The 13506-nt window shown below is 41.2% G+C and overlaps 1 protein-coding gene across 2 annotated transcripts; it reads left to right on the forward strand.

The window, feature by feature from the left end:
- The first annotated feature begins 4285 nt into the window (after positions 1 to 4285).
- Positions 4286 to 11749, forward strand: COX7A2L (cytochrome c oxidase subunit 7A2 like). Of its 2 annotated transcripts, XM_082755754.1 has the most exons (3): positions 4286 to 4610; positions 9933 to 10067; positions 10936 to 11749. In XM_082755754.1, exons 1-3 carry the CDS (start codon positions 4539 to 4541, stop codon positions 11077 to 11079), a joined length of 351 nt encoding a protein of 116 aa, XP_082611880.1. In that variant the 5' UTR covers positions 4286 to 4538; the 3' UTR covers positions 11080 to 11749. The 2 variants fall into 2 exon arrangements, with proteins under 2 accessions (XP_082611880.1, XP_082611881.1); XM_082755755.1 differs by lacking the exon at positions 9933 to 10067 and having other exon boundaries at positions 4300 to 4610.
- The last annotated feature ends 1757 nt before the right edge of the window (positions 11750 to 13506 follow it).

Here is a 13506-nt window from a genome sequence, read left to right on the forward strand (position 1 = left end):
TCTTCTTGCCTTATTCAGGGAAGATTGTTACAATACTGCACTAAGGATGTAGTTATCTCTGGAGTCCGGTTTTGCAGATTTACATATGAAAAGGCTGGCAAGAAGAAATGAAATACAAGGACAATGCATCATCTTCCCAGTATCCACAACAAATCTGAAAAACAAAACAAAAACCACCACCAACAAACAAACAAACACTTTTGCTGTGGACTGCTGACTATTTGGAAATAAACACTCTAGAGAAGGAGAGAGAAGAGATGCAGGAAGAGCTCGGCAAAAGCGTGAAAACAAAAAACCTTGCCGACAAATTCTACCTCTAGATGTCCAGAGATACAGCTCACTTTACTTGGGAACCTATTTCATTACTGTGTAATGTTTAAAAGAAAAGCTCAGGAAGACTAAGGAACTGGCACCCTGAGACTTCCCTTCCAGTTGTAGAGGAAAAAATGTGTCAGAGCAGAAAAAAAACACATACAAGCTTTGAGCTGTGGTTGTCTTTATTAGAGTTGACAGAAAGGGACAAAGGATCCAAGCTTTGTCCCTTGTACAGCATTTCCAAAGTGGTAAGCGTTATAAGCAATAAAGATAGGGTGTGAGGATTTCAGGATTACTTTCTTCAAAGTAGGATTTATAGGGCATTTAGATAATTATTATTTTACTGATAGCCAACACTGGTGTCTCAATCAGATGAAAAGTTTACCTTCAATTCTGCAATTTAGATGATAAAGGTGAAAAAAAAGGCAAAGACAACAAGGCTGGGAAGCAGTAAAAGCAATATTTACTGTAGGTTCCTACAATGTTTTTCACATCTGGAAATAGGAGAAAAAATTCTTCACCACTAACCTGGAACAAACCATTGCTTTCACAATTTCCAATCTGCTGTTAAATATGCAACACAACTGCAGAACAGACTATTAAAAGTATCCAATTGCCCTCAAAGCATTATTTTAAACATTAGTCAAGTTTTCAATTCCTTAATTAACTTTTTCAGTTAAGTTCTCCCCAAGAACCTAGAAAGAATATTACACAGATAGAACAAGAGGTAAACTCCCCCAAATAAAATTCAACACCTTTAAAACAATTCCTGATCTCTAGCTACTCTACAGACAACACAATGTCATTATTGCTAAAATTGCTGTTGCTCTTAATTTAAGGCTTCTAAATTAGAAGTACTTAAGACAAAGAAGTACCAACGAAACAAAAGTGAAACAAGGAATTCTTTTTAAATACACAGAGAAGATAAACGGCCCTCTTTAAACCTATCTCCCTCAGAGGGAAAAGAAAAAAAAAAAAACACACAAGGATTTTGTTATGAGAAAAAAAACTGTAGTAACTGCAGTTATATTTATATTGGAACTGCATGAATAGCTTTAAAATTAAAAGCTTTTTTTTTTTTTTTTTTTTTTTAATATTAATTTTCAATATTATTAAGCCTGTTGAAAAGAATTCTCAGTTGACAATACAATTCTATTTCCAAGAGTCACCTGTGCTGTATTCAAAACATATGGGTGATAAAACACCAATACATTCAGGTACAGTTTTTAGAGGCAACCAATACCTTGGATGATTATTCTGTGTTTAGACTTCATTTCTTTCAGTTGATAAAATGATTCAAACAACATGTTTACAATGTCACGGTCTCTTACATTAATAGAGCTTATGCTTGGAGATCATCATCTAGTTTGGGGGTTTGTATATATTATTTATATACACACACACAGAAACACAAGGCAAATATTAAGCAGATCCAATCTAGTACTCTTAAAAATGAGTACTGCATAAACAAAACATAAGTGCACACAGCAATTTCATGTTCTAAACCCACCCACACAGTTGTTCTCAGCAATTCAAGGACAGATCTGCATGGGCAGATTCACAGAGTTTGAGTTACAGACATCTGTGCTGAAATTATGATCAGCATATGAAGGTGTTGTTCATTAAGCAACTGAGTAAGGTCTTGTTTCTTTATTTGTTTTACCCTCAAAGAGAAAATAAAAACACAAAAATTTCAACAACAACAACAACAAATGCAGAATAACTTCAAGGTACTCTGCTTCTTTCATTCACACCCAGAAGCCTACTCACCTTGAAGCATAATCTTAAATTTACATGTATGAAATCAGTTACCTTAAAAAAATCTTGGGGAAAAAAAAAAAAAAAGAATACTTGAGACTACAGTGTAGCTTGGGCAGTATTGCCTTCAGCTGCTGCCAATACCACACAGCAAATGAAGGCATAAAAGCCCTAACAAACCAGCTGTAGAGTTGGCAGTCTCAATAAATTATTTGTATCAGTGTCTAAAAGTCAGAGCTCATCTTAAGGCCCGATGCAGGAAGTCTTCTCCTTCTGGGACACTTTGTTTACATGAGCTGTTCATGGTTTTATGGTCCACAGAGATGCCCAATCCTTCTTTAACCCTGCTGGGGTGAGTGGCCTCATTTTACCTCCATTATTTCCCATTGCAGTTAAGTTTTACAGTCTAATTACCCATTATGTCAGCAAGTCTGACAAGCAAAGCAGTCTTTGGCAAAAGTCTAGAGACTAAAGAAAAGTTGGACCAAGAGTCTAAAGCATAAACAAATGTCCTTTTTTAAAAGGAAAGACAAAATTTATGTTATTCCAAGCTTTTTACTTTCCTTTTCATGGAATGCCTCTGTGCTCTTGTGTTAAGAGAACAACAGAAGCCTCATTTGTAACTAATTTTAATCATGTCATCCTCTCATGCATCTCTTTTGCAAGGCAAATAATCTTCTATTTTCTGAGCAAAAATAGAGAGACAGCACCTAGGTTTTGTTTCAACAGCCTACAGCAGCAAAGTTTCACAGCTTACTTATAAGTATTATAATCTAACTTGATTAACTGTAAAAAGATAAATTTATACATTTTCCATAGCTTCCTCAGAGCTCCTTTCCGTGGCTTTCAGTCAATACTGAATGGCATTTCAAGAACTTGAGTCAAGAGCATCTACAGAGCAAGTGCTGGTTATACAATGGCATCATCTCCACGTGTGAGCTGCCACAGCCTCCTCCAGCACTGTAGGATGCATTAATATCAGAGCAAAACATAAAAGAGCAAGATATAAAATGACGTCGATAAAAGAGCTTGACAGGCACGCCAATTTCTTCATGTGAACGTTGAAATAGCAGGACAGGGAGGCCGACAAAGCATCTGCAGTATGTGTATGCCCACAGAAAGCTCCAGAGTAGTTACAGTATGAGCCAGCTCCCATGGATTTCAATGCATTGGGACTGTTACCATACAAACATAGCCAAAATTCCACTTTAAAAAGAATATGCATACCCTATCATCAGCGTCTTTTGCTCCATTATAAGATTTGCAGTCAAACACACCTTCTGATTTAGTTTTCTCAGAATTAAGCAGAATCTTGATCTGCAAAGTCTTTCCCACCGTACATTATGCAGCCCGCGTACCAGTTCGTTAATACCTCCTAGCCTCAAAAGCTACAGGGATTTCACAATTCTTCTGTAACATTACAAAATATTTTCATAAATTTCCTACTTACTGAGCAAATATGTTCTAGGAAGACATTCCGACTCAGAATCGTGTCTGGAGCACCCAGCCGGCTCTCTGGAGAGGACGGCGGGGATGGTGGCTGGAGCCTCCCCACCGAGGAAACCCTCCCAGCCTGCAGGGCAGCAGGCACCAGTGGGACATGGGCAGCAAGGGCCTGGCCTTATGGTCATAGCCCTGTGCCCACAGCATGCCCAGGGGCTTGGCTTTCCTCCTGGCTGGGCCACCGCTGATGCTGGGCAGCAGGGGTGGATGCAGGGGGCTAAGCGCTGCGTCCTTCCGCTGTCATTCATGCTCATGGCTCAGGAGCCAAGTAGGTGTTACAGGGCTGGGTAGAGAAATACTGTCTTTATATATGACTGCTTTACTCTCTGAACCACCTCCTGGAAGCTGAGCTTTCCCTAGCTCATAAAGGTGTATTTTAATTGGGTTTCACTCTGTGCATGAGCACAGACGTTTTCACAGCAAACATATCTGCAAAACTGTGCACGAGACTCCCAACAGACCATATAGTGCATGGTCAATAATAACTGCCCTTCACCGCTGAATCAACTTCTCTATTCGTTTTGGGTAGTGCCCCAGTACCCTAGCGTACAGCTCGCGGGGAGCTCAGCACCTCCACCAGGGCTGCGGCCGAGGGCAGCCTCGAACCCCGATCTCCCGCTTCAAACCCGAGCCCGTCTCCCGCCCATTAGCGGCACCTCCCCTCCCGCTCCCGCCCATTGGCTGCGAGCACTGCGAGGCCCCCGGGGCGCCCACCGCTCGCCGGCCCCTTGCCACCCCCCTCTCTCCACAGCGCAGCCCCACGGCTGCCTCCGCGCCGCCTCCCTCCCTCCGCCCGCTCCCCGCTCCCCCTTGCGCGGTGCCCGCGTCCCTCCCTCACCCCTCCGGCAGCTCCGGGGGCCCGGCCGCTCTCAGGCGGCGTCAGCAGCAGCGCCCGGCGAGGCGGCGAGGCCCTGCGGCGGCGCGCAGGGAGCCGGCCGTGGCCGCGGCGCCTCGGTGCCGCCATGTATTACCGCTTCAGCGGCGTCACGCAGCGCCTGGTCGGGGCGGCCGCCTCCGCCGCCTACAGCCCGCAGGTAACGGCAGCGGCACCGCCACGGCGGCACCCGGGCGGATCCGGGCGGATCGGGGCCGCCGCTGCCCGCCCGGCCCGGCCCGTGACCTTGGGGCTGCCCGGCCGTTGGGGGGGGCTCGGGGATACATGGGGCGATATAGGGGGTATGTGGGGCAATCTAGGGCCGCCTTGCTCGCTGCGGGGCTCGTTCTGCGCAGGTTAATTAGGCTACGCGCGCACAGGTTAATTAGGCTCGGGCCGGCTGGCCGTTGTCAGGGCCCCGGGTAACGCCAGGGGCTTCAGCGGGGTGGCGGGGGCGCTGGGGAAAGGCCTGCGGGAACTGAGGGAGCCTCAAGTCGTACGGCTCGGTAAGGAAGAAGGCACTGGGTTTGGGAATAAAAAGGTGATTGCTGCGAGAGGTTAAGGCGTGGAGGATGGATTTTTCTCTTTTCTGATGTGAACTCAGCTGCTTTATTTTAAAAGAGTACATTTATGTGCACACACGGGAGAAGTCAAGGGATAATTGCTTATTAAAAGCAGACACATTTTGGTAGGGTGTGTATTGTTGTGACACACCAATTTTTTTTTTTATTTAACCCTTCCCTACCCTCATTCCATAAGCACCACGCTGCACAGTTCTGCTCTCCTTGGGAGCCTTCACTGTGCGGATTTTACTTGGACAGCGCAGTCTGCAGGCAGCAATGCTGTGCTAAGCTTGTGTAAAACGCTGAGCTGTTTCAAGGGACCCAGACGTTTTATTTGGATGTTTTCTGAACTTAAGGCTTCGTAGTTTAGATGGATAGACAGTGAGAAGGATGATCAATGTTCAGCAGGTCACACTCTGTGTGGGTGTTGGTACCAAGCACAGTGCTGCAGAACCCTATCAGTTACCTGGAGCAGGCAATAGAGCCCACTCTTGTAATGTTTGCAGCAGACATCAAAGCATAGGGTGGTCTGAACTTCTGGAAGTAGAGCTGCCATTCAGAAGGAGCTAGACAAAGTGGAGGAATGGGATTCCTTGAGGGAATAAAGGCAGAGGTGTGTGTGTGGGGAGGAAGAGCTCCTGGCAGAGGCTGGTGGGAGCAGCTCTGCAAATGGCCTGGAGATAGAGGCAGACAGCAAGCGGGACATGAGGCTAGACATGCATCTTGCCTCCAAAGGAGACCAATGTCATCCTGGGCTGTATCACCATGTGTATAGCCAGTACCTGAAGGGAAGTGATCGCCTCCAGCTGCTGCATCCAGCTGTGGGCCTCTTCAGCATGGAAAAGTGTGGCATCAGCTGGAGCACGTTCAGCAGAGGTCCCCAGTATGGTTGGGAGGGTCAGAGCACTTGCTCTTTGTGGAGATTTGGAGGAGACAGAGCTTGTTCAGATGGGAAAAGAGGAGCTGAGGGCACAGGCATTTTGCAGCTGGGACCTAGGAGCAGCCAGCCAGAACCTGCAGGAGAGTTACTGGGATGGAGCCAGGCTCTGCAAAGCGGTGTCTGGTGGGAGGGCACAAGCTTCAACAAGCAAGGTTCAGACTGGATGTAAGGAAAGATATTTCCTTGCTTGAGGGCAGACAGTGAAACAGGTGCTCCTGGAGGCCATGCAGTCTCCAGTGCTGGAAGGCTTTCAAGGCCAAACCAGCCAAAAGCCAGAGCAACCTAGCCTGACCTCATGGCACAGCTCGCTCTAGGGAGGAGTTTGGGCTAGCACTGGAGAGTCTCCTGAATTAACCCACGATCTTAAATAAACATCGAGTTACCCGTGACTTTCTGAAATGGCAGTTTCTATCCCAAGAATGGTTTTATTCTTCTCTTTCCCCAGTGCTCTTTAGGTTTCCTGGATAGCTATTGGGAGGGGGTCTGGGGAGAGAGCAGGACACAGGGAAGACAGTGGAGTAAATATGTTTGAGTATAAAAGTACATCTGTTAACATCCTAACAGGCACCTATGGTAGAAAACACCACTGTTACAAAGTTTGGAGTACTTCTTACCTGTTCTATACAAATATATTTAATCTATATATAAACTAAAATATGAAAGGAGTCATGTGGGTAAGTAGTTGCTAAGTCCAAATCAAAGTAATTTCTTTTCCTATTTTGGATTTTTGTCCTATTTTGGATTAAATACAGCATTGCTGTATTTATATTTTGATGGTTCTGGAAAAACAAGGATTTGCCATTCAAGTTCTCCTCTGTTAAATATGCAACGTAGTAATTCACTCTATTCTGTACTGTCACATTCTGATGCTTCCCAATGCAGTATTGTTTTGATGCAAGTTTAAGCTTATTGTGGGCTTGCAAAATACCAGCCAAAATGTATCTCAGAAATGCTTTTGCTGACAGCTAACATAACTAACTACTCATACTAACAAAAAATTCCTTAGCTTAAAACCTGTATTCTTCTTTCCATCTGAGTATTAGCATTCTTAAATGACTTAATTTTGCATTTAATAGTTCATGCTACTTTACATAATTTTGTTTAGCCTGTTTGAATAAATGGGAACTTTCTCAGCTAGTGCAGGTGAGGAATTAAATAGATTAAAAATATTCCTCTGATTAGGAGGCTAATGACAGCCATAGCCATTACAAATTCAATACAAACTATTCACTCAAAGAACTGGCCTGTGTTTAAAGCACTAACAGTGGGACCAGATTCAGATGCTATCAGGTGAGTATGACTCTATGAACTTTTTCCTAGTTCACACCACAGCTCAGGTAGAAATTCTCATACTGCCACATCTTCAGATGATACAACTTGCTTTGCTTGTAGCTATGAAAACACAAAACCAAACCACAAAGCAAACCAGAAATAAACCCCACACACATCTGACTTAAACTGGTGTGAATTGTTTGGAATTGGTTGAGAAGCTAATGATTAACCTTTTGTACTGTCCATCATACTTTGAATATACACAAAAACACTTAAATGTGTCATCCCAATGCAAGCAAAGCTTCAAGTAATCTTATCTAAAAGCATCCTTGTGTTAGTGATGACAAACAGATTTAACTTCATACAGTGAGGTATGTGCTGCTGCAAATGATCTGCTATTTAGGTGAGAAGTGTCTAGTTCACTTAGGTTCATAAAAGTTACTTCAATTCATGTTCTGAAGTCACATTTCTCAGCTTCACTTCCTTTCCAGTTTTCCTTTTTCACTTACACTTACCTCAGCCTTCTCCACTTTCTCATTCTGTGATTCAGCTTGACCAGTTTCCCTAGCATTTACAAACTTAAGTGTGGTGCTCTCTCTATTAAATTGTGTTCCTAATTCTTACCTGTTTTGTGCTACTAGGAAAATGCAAATCTCCCTTTGGAGTTCATGCTAAGAAGATGTAAGTTTGTTTTAACTTTGAACGTGTTGGCCAACCAATGGGTAGGTTGACCTGCAGACCTCTGACAGGGAAGCAAACACACTTAACAGAGGAAGAGACAGAGTGTTAAACCTAATCATACTGGTGTCTGAGATTCTGTATGTTTTCGATTAGCCACGTGTCCTGACCTTTCATTAAGGACTTCAGAGAAAGTCATTGTGTGCTTATGAAATCAGCTGATGGTGAATTTTCTGTATGAGTTGACCTTCTACACTTTGTCTAATAATTAGAACAAATTCTTAATAGCTTGATTAAGAGATTAACATCTTAAAATCAGAAGAGAAATTATCAAGATGAAGCATTAGCTTAAGAAAAACAGGTCAAACATGTAGAGTAATACCTTGAGTGTAGTGAAACACTGGTGCTAGTAACACCACCCAAACTGCAGGGTTATCTAAACACAAGTGTCATTTATGGTGTCTTAATGACTTGCTCAAAAATGATCTGTACCAAAATTCTTCTGTGTAGTACTGAGGATTTCTCTCCAGCCACAATAAGCTTAGCAAGCAGCTGATTTTAAGTTTTTTAGCTAATCTTAAGTTTCTTAGATGCTTCTTTTGCTGATGTGACCAGAACTGGTTGGTCTTAATTCAGCACTTCATGTGGAAGACTGCTCAGTACTAAGGTGCTAGTTATTGAATGTGTAAGAGAATCCAGTTTTGCCAGCTTTCTTTCAAAATATAACCAAGACTGTCAGAAATACGTGATTCTAATATTCAAGCACTAGAAAAGCAGAAGGCTGTTTCGGGATGTTGAGAAGTCTACTCTTTCCCTCAAAGATGCCTATTGTGGCAGAGAATTTACAGCCATATGGAGAAAACATGCCTGGTCTGCAGCAGGCCTAAGAGGAAAAGAGTGAAAGTCTGATTTCAGCTCCAAACAGTGTTCGGACAGTTCTCTTAAATACAAAAGGTATCAACTAGTCCCATGAGCAGAAACTAAAATTTGAGTGCAGCCTCAAACTGATCTAATAGAGAGCAATTGCTGTTTCTGTTTGAAATGAAAGACTGCTGCATTAACCTGCCTGTATTATGCTTTTTGCTTTTGCAGCAATTACAAAAACCAAACATACAGCTGTTTCAGGAGCCATAATTTACATCATCACTGTCATGTGCTGAAGCATAACTGTTCAGTGTACCTCTAATAAAACAGGCAAGGAGGCCATCTCACGATTGCTGTAACTTTGTACACTTAAAATCTTATCCATAGAACTGGATCCTGTAGTTTTATATCAAATGCAGGGTACAACCATCAGAACTGAAAGGAAATTAACTTACGCTGCTCAGAGGGAACACATGAAGAGTGGCAAGCTGCAACAGCATGTGAATTACAGGGTGTTTTTACACCAGCTTAAAATATCTACCCTTTCAAAGCATCTGAAGTGTCCTTGAGCACCACTTATTTATCACCTTCATATGAAACAGCAAGTGGTCATAACCTATTTTTTTTATTATTATTTTTTGTTGTTGTTGTTTTCCTTTTTTTGTTTTTCCTTTTTCCTCCCTCTCCAGCCCACACATCCCAGTTATTTCAGGCCCAATTCTAAAGGCACTGCTTAGAACATTCGGGAGAAAGAGTTCGGTAAAGTCTCCTCACTCCATTGGACCCTAGAATTTCCCACTCCTAACCCTTCTACTCTGATAGGATCAAGGTAGTCTGACTATGTGCAAAAACAAGCAACAATTAGGACCAAATACCAACACAGAAAAGCATATAATAGCTATGAATTTATGTCTTGCAAAAAAAAATAAAGGAGGCTTCTGTTTTCCTCACAAAGTCCAAAGTTGTAGCAGAGAAACGAACGGGCCAACAATGTGTCTTTTGTTAGCTGTCACTTTTTTTTTTTTTTTAAACCACGGGTTGTCATATCAGATAAATATTCTTTGTAACCTATCCTTGTAATGATTGGCAGTATGCCTGCCTAACGTGACAATTGGTACATTTGCAAGTATTATATACCTTGATATTTTAATCTTTATTTATGCAGGGACTCAAACCAATAGTTTCCACTGAATCCCCAGCTCTGATTTTTGGGACAACAACTAAACTTGCTTCAGATTTACCAGCAACTGATTCTTTCTTGGGTAAAAACAAGGTGCCAGACCTACAGAAAATTTTTCAGGTAACGACAACTTTGAGAGTAACGTAAAGAAAACTGGAGAGAATATTTTGCCCTATTTTAATGTGGCTAACTACTTTTGTCATTCTGCAATACCTACACTTTTCAAAGTGCACTTAAGGGTATACAGTATAATTGTATCTGTCCCATGACCTTGCATGGGACATAAATAGAGAAAGTGAAAAGTCTAGTAAGTTTATCTTTCTTTTGGTGGGCTTCAAAAGATGCTGATTGTATTACTTGACTATTAGAAGCATTTTCCATCTGGGAATAATCCAAGCTTATGATTTAAAGCAGATCTGGAGGAGCAAAGCAGATCATTACTTGTTTGAGTATAATAACTTGAATACTACCAAAGCTGTTTTAATACAATGTTAAGAAGAGCACAGTGAGGTTTTCAAAGCCAGTTTGTTAGCTATGCAATTTCTAAATATACTGGGATTTCTCATAAAATGAATAAGTTCTTTTTTTTAAAAAACAAAAACATTGAGAATGTGCTTTATAATGTACCCTTTTCTCTCTTTCATGCCACTTGCATTTGGAATATGTCAGTCTGACTTGGTGAATAACCTTTTCTATGCATTTTTTCACATTCTTTTGTTAGTGACACTTTTCTCATCAAAGTCCTCTTTAGGAATATTTCAAGATATATTCTTTCTGCCTGCACTTAATGGCTTTGGCTAATAAAATTAACTTGCATCTGCATTTGTCTTGCTAAATGAACATCACTTAATACATCTGATTGTAGATAGCCCGTTTGTCAGGAGGTTTCCCTCATGGGAGTCTCTAAGTTTACCTGAGGTAGCTTGTTTGTGGTGGCCTCTGTCTGGGTGTTCATTTTCTTTTGTTTGTTTTTAAACTCTTCCCACAGAAAGCAGATGGACTGCCAGTACACCTGAAACGAGGAGTTCCAGATAGGCTGCTTTATCGGACCACTATGGCTCTAACAATAGGCGGGACTATCTACTGTCTAGTGGCACTCTACATGGCCTCACAACCAAGAAACCAAAAGTAAATGAACTCATGGGACTCATGACATCTGAAGGACCTCCTGCATGTCTCTCCCCTTGCTTCTTAATTCTGTGATCGATCATAAAAGGTTCACTATTCAGATCAAATTTCTGGGAGAAACTGTGTTTAAATTGGTTGCCTTATGTGCTCTAGAAATCAATACAAACAGACACAAACTCATCATCTTAACATATGGTTGTAGCTTTGCACTTGTTCTATTGCAGGAGTGTATGAACAGTTGGAGAAAGTTAAATTTTTCCTTCATCCCCTCCCCCAGTTTCAACAATGTTAGAGACGGGACAGAAGAAATGCTTTCGGGGCTATGCTCTACATTCATTATTGGGAAGACGCTACCAGTTTCCAAAACAGTAAAAACAAATAATTTAATTATTATAACAGCAAGAACCTGTTTCTGTCATGCACAGCTCATTTTACATAACCAGGTGGCAGTGGAACTTCTCCAAATGCTGGTATATTATTTAACACTTGTACCTCTGATGGCAGGACAAATGGCTTAGCTCCTTGGAATATGTAAACTGGATTTATTCCATAATGTGAACATCACAGTATGTAACAGAATGCAACAATATTGTAGCATCAGTTGTACACCAGTTTTTGGACTTCCATTTGTCAAACACTCTCTTGTTGTGCAATAAAGATAACTACGTGAATAATGGGCAAGTCTTGAAAGTTTCATACTACTTCAGCTGGCCTTATAGCAAAATGTATTAACATACTGTTACTCAGGTTCAACTTGCAGATCTTAAACCAGACAATGGATTCAGCTGCCCTACTGTAATCTTTTTGGGATGCTAATCCTCTTAAAACTCTATCTTGGAACACGTTGGGTCTTTAACTGTAAGTTTTGGTGAAACAAGCCACTGTATTTCATAGTTCTGCTGCGTGTTATTTCCAGTGGATACACATATCCATCTATATACACATATAAGCACACATTTCCTTTGCTGCATGGGTCAATATGGAAACTAATAAAACCCTAATTCATTTTTTCTCTGTAATATTATAACCTTGAACTGGAAGTTTCACACAAGTCTTTACAAAGGATATTTTCTAATGGGATGGATCCTGCTCTGGTTCATGAACACAGAATATTTACTCCCAGTCACTCAGGCACTGAATGTGGATGAACATGGATTTGCTGGCCTCTGTAAAGACCCGTCTCTCCCAGAGCTGTGAAGAAAACATTGTCCTCATAAATTAGCAAAACAGTTGATCAAGGAACCTAAAGTTTCCATCTGTTCACTCTTTTTTAAATTCATTCTGATTTGTTTTCTAGTTAAGTTATACTAAAGCCTTATTACTGTTCCACAGGAAAGAAAATAGCTGCTTGTGCTGTGATCTCAGCTTTTAGTCAATGTTGGTATTTCAGGAGTGGAGAGATTAATTCACTAAATAAGAAAATTGTATGGACAGCAGGAGTCAAAGAGGAACAATTAATGATGTTCTGAAGGAAGTGTCAGATACTGTTGCTTCTACTGATAAAATATTTTATCCTAAGTAGCACATGTTTCCATAGCACTAAGAATCTTGTGTAGGCTGTTAAGTCTATTTTACAAAATTAATAACAATAATTAAAATAAAAGCAGCATGGTAGCTTATTTTCTGTCTTCATATCATATATTAAGCACCCCCTAAAAGAATCATCTAATAAAGGATACTTGTTTTTGTCCTCAAACTTGACAGGTAGATGTTCATGGAGATGACTTGGAGATTTTTTTTTGTATTTATTTTTTTGTGAATTTTTTATAGTTTACAGTGGTTAACTTCCTACTTGCTAAGGTAGATGTGGATGAAGTAACTAACCTTTTCCCCTTTAGCATATTAACCAGTGGCAATACTCTTCCACGTACTTGTGGAAAGAAAAGCAGCAGAGACATCACTCAGGCCAGCTTTCTTTCAAAAGGATCTCAACTAGAATATTGGGTTTATGTGTTGCTATAGAAGTCATGATTGGAATTAATAGATATCTGACTCATCTTTTTACTCTGGGTCTATTGTTTTCCAAATTTTTGTCAGATTTAGCATTTGTGTGCTAAAGGAAAAAGAAAACACCATGGAGTTTAGCAGATGACCAGATACTAGATGATCCATTGTTTTATTTAAGCAGTGTGGATTCTGGAAAACTTTTCACTTTGCCTTTCTCAAAACAAAACAAACAAATAAACTTGACCCAGCTGAAGCAGGATGAGAATACTCCTTCAGCTTGTCGCATCCATACTTCAGTTGAGGCTAAAGAACAAAGAATCACTGGTTGTCTGCAGCCACCGGGCAGGGCTCCAGTCTTGAGAGAAAGAGGAAACCGCATTTCTATATTCCCACAACAAAGTGCTCTGAAGAAGAGGAAAGCTTGAAAGCTGCAGCCAAAAGGTTAGGACATAGAAGGAAAAATTGTGCCCCTGTTCTCAGTTAG

This window comes from Aythya marila (assembly GCF_965140915.1).
Source record: "Aythya marila genome assembly, chromosome: 3".
Lineage (NCBI taxonomy): Eukaryota > Metazoa > Chordata > Aves > Anseriformes > Anatidae > Aythya > Aythya marila.